Source organism: Rhagoletis zephyria, unplaced genomic scaffold (assembly GCF_001687245.7).
Source record: "Rhagoletis zephyria isolate East Lansing unplaced genomic scaffold, Rhagoletis_zephyria_1.1 Rzeph_scaffold_19595, whole genome shotgun sequence".
NCBI classification, from domain to species: domain Eukaryota; kingdom Metazoa; phylum Arthropoda; class Insecta; order Diptera; family Tephritidae; genus Rhagoletis; species Rhagoletis zephyria.
The window spans coordinates 1-2,400 of record NW_016176655.1 but is presented as its reverse complement, the minus strand read 5'-3'; the positions used below and the strand labels follow the sequence as shown (position 1 = coordinate 2,400).

The 2,400-nt window shown below is 34.8% G+C and overlaps 1 protein-coding gene across 1 annotated transcript in view; it reads right to left on the bottom strand.

The window, feature by feature from the left end:
• The window catches only part of LOC108380543 (uncharacterized), a gene marked incomplete at its 3' end in the record, with an annotated part of 8,375 nt that extends 6,509 nt beyond the window's left edge, over positions 1-1,866 (bottom strand). The window contains exons 1-2 of the mRNA XM_017636915.1: positions 1,763-1,866; positions 559-1,709 (exon numbers count right to left, since the gene is read on the bottom strand). Of these exons, the coding sequence (XP_017492404.1) occupies positions 559-1,679 (1,121 nt within the window). The remainder of the gene's footprint in view (positions 1-558; positions 1,710-1,762) is intronic.
• Positions 1,867-2,400: the final 534 nt, after the last annotated feature.

Here is a 2,400-nt window from a genome sequence, read left to right as displayed (position 1 = left end):
TTTTCAGAAGAATGAATTTTTTGTAATAAAGCATCGTTTGCTTTTAGGTAGTCTTTAAACTCTAGACAACTGAGATCATAGTTGCACTTAGTAACTAAAATTGCTTTAATCGTTTCTATTTTAATTTGTGTTTTTTCATTAGTCCAAATGTTGTTTAAAATAGAGAATACTCTTTCAGTAGGGGCGTTTGAACCTGGCAAACATAAAGCGAATCCAACAATTTTTAAAATGTTTTTACAAGGTACGTATATCATTTTCATTAAAATGTTTAAAAATGCCCACCCATCTCTCAGCTGCAAACACCTGGTTATCTGACCAATCTGTAATCATGTCCGAAGTCACATAGCTTTTGACACACGTGAATTTGTCAAACAGTTCGCCATCATTTATAATTATTTCATTCCTCTTTTCCATAACATATGTACAACTTGCTTCTATTTGGTCCCAAGAAGGCACTGAGCGGAGAAGAACCCACCCTAAAACTTCAACTTCTACGAATGCTTTGTCCCATTGATTCAAATAATTAATACAACTATTATAAAAATTGCCCGCATGTACATTGGNTGCCTGGCAATGTGCAAAAAAAGCCAGACTTCAGAGCAATGGTCAATGAAAAACTGTTTCAAAATGGTTGGACATTTTTCTTGCGATAAAAAGTATATTTTTAATGGCTTAAAAAGTTTTAAAATTCTTTCTATAGCGGGTTTCAGAGTAAGCCATCTAGTCTTGCTAAATCCCATTAATTTCCTATATTCTATATCAACTGTATCGCAAATTTCTTTTAATTCTTCTACGCGAACTGTGTAAATATAAAAAAAGGAATATATTTTTACGACTATTACTTCGACATCTATTGGAAGACATTCGATGGATGTTTGAATACAATTATTCAAAACGTGAGCAGCACAGTTTATTCCAATAAGCGGCTTTCCAATAGATGCCTGAAGTTTACAGTACCAATTATTTTTGCCTAGTCTTCTGGCGCCCCCAAAATTACAATTCGTATTATCTGCACAAATAGCAAGCAGTTTTTCATTTATGTCAAATTTTTTTAAAAGACCATACATATATTTCGTCAAGATGTCAGACGATTCGCCTGGCAGGTCACTGACCTCTAATATTTTTACTTGAATCCCTTTGTGTGGCGCAAAATAGCGGACAAGTATTGGACATAGTTTTGTGCTTCCATGATTTGAACAATCTACGTACACTGTGACGAAGTCTGTTACGCACAAATCGGTTTTCGTTTGCTGAATGGAATTTGGGGCCAGGACGTTACAGATTATAGATTCAGATTTTGTGCGAGCGCAAGAATATTTGTCATCGAAGCAACGTTTTATTAGTTTCGAAGTGCAATCGTTTGAGCGAAAAGAGTGGTTGTGTTTCACCGTATGAAACGCCCATGTGCCTTCGTTGATGCCTACTTTCTTTCCGTTGCTATCAATTACCTCCTTATGAAAAAAATTTGATATTGTTTTGCTGGACGACAGCGCAATATTGGCTTTTTTATGTTTGTTCGTCGCTAAGTGTTGTTGAATGTCGAGTTTGCCGCCATTAGCTATGGAAAATATCGCTTGGCACTTCAAACACTTCACTTCGCTTGTGTTATTGGTTTTAGTTATAAAGCTATATTGGTTTTGCAAGTCCGCGTTGAAAATGCATTTTCGTCGTGGCGGCATTACGCTAAAAACAACGAATTTGACAATTATCTACATATGTGTGTATAAAGTTTAATTCTCATAGTATTTCAAATAAAATTTACCAGGATTCAATCGATCTTTTTCACCGGCTACTTTGATCAACATCCAACGCGAGTTTCTTCGTTTATCCACCTTATTTCGTTAACAGCTGATGTGACAAGTGCTGTGTGCAGTGATGCCAATTTAATAGAAAATAGTTATTTTCCAATGTTAAGTAGCAACCAATTATTTGCTCATCGTTTGAAATTTATTTTCGCACTTCGGTAATATTATAATACAGAACAAATACAGGACATATTTTCAAATACAGAACATTTTTGCTGTTTTTATTAAAAAATAATTCACACAGAACATTATATTGAAATACAGTACTGTTCTGTATAATACAGAATGGATGGCCACCGTACATATATGTGATCATAAGTGGGCGGTGCCACGCCCATTTTCCAAAATTTTACCATAAACGTATTTCTTGGTAAAGAATTGTTGCAAACATCAATTTTTAATAAATTAGCTTTAATATTTACTGATTTATCGCAGACTTTGTATTCTCTAAATTACCGTTATATGGGATGTGGGCGTGGTTATTGTCCGATTTTAAAAATTTTCGGACATTTAGTATGCTGTGGCAAGGCTAACATATATGCCAAGGAAATTGGTGCAGCGGTTACTAAGATATACACATGTAACCATAAGTGGG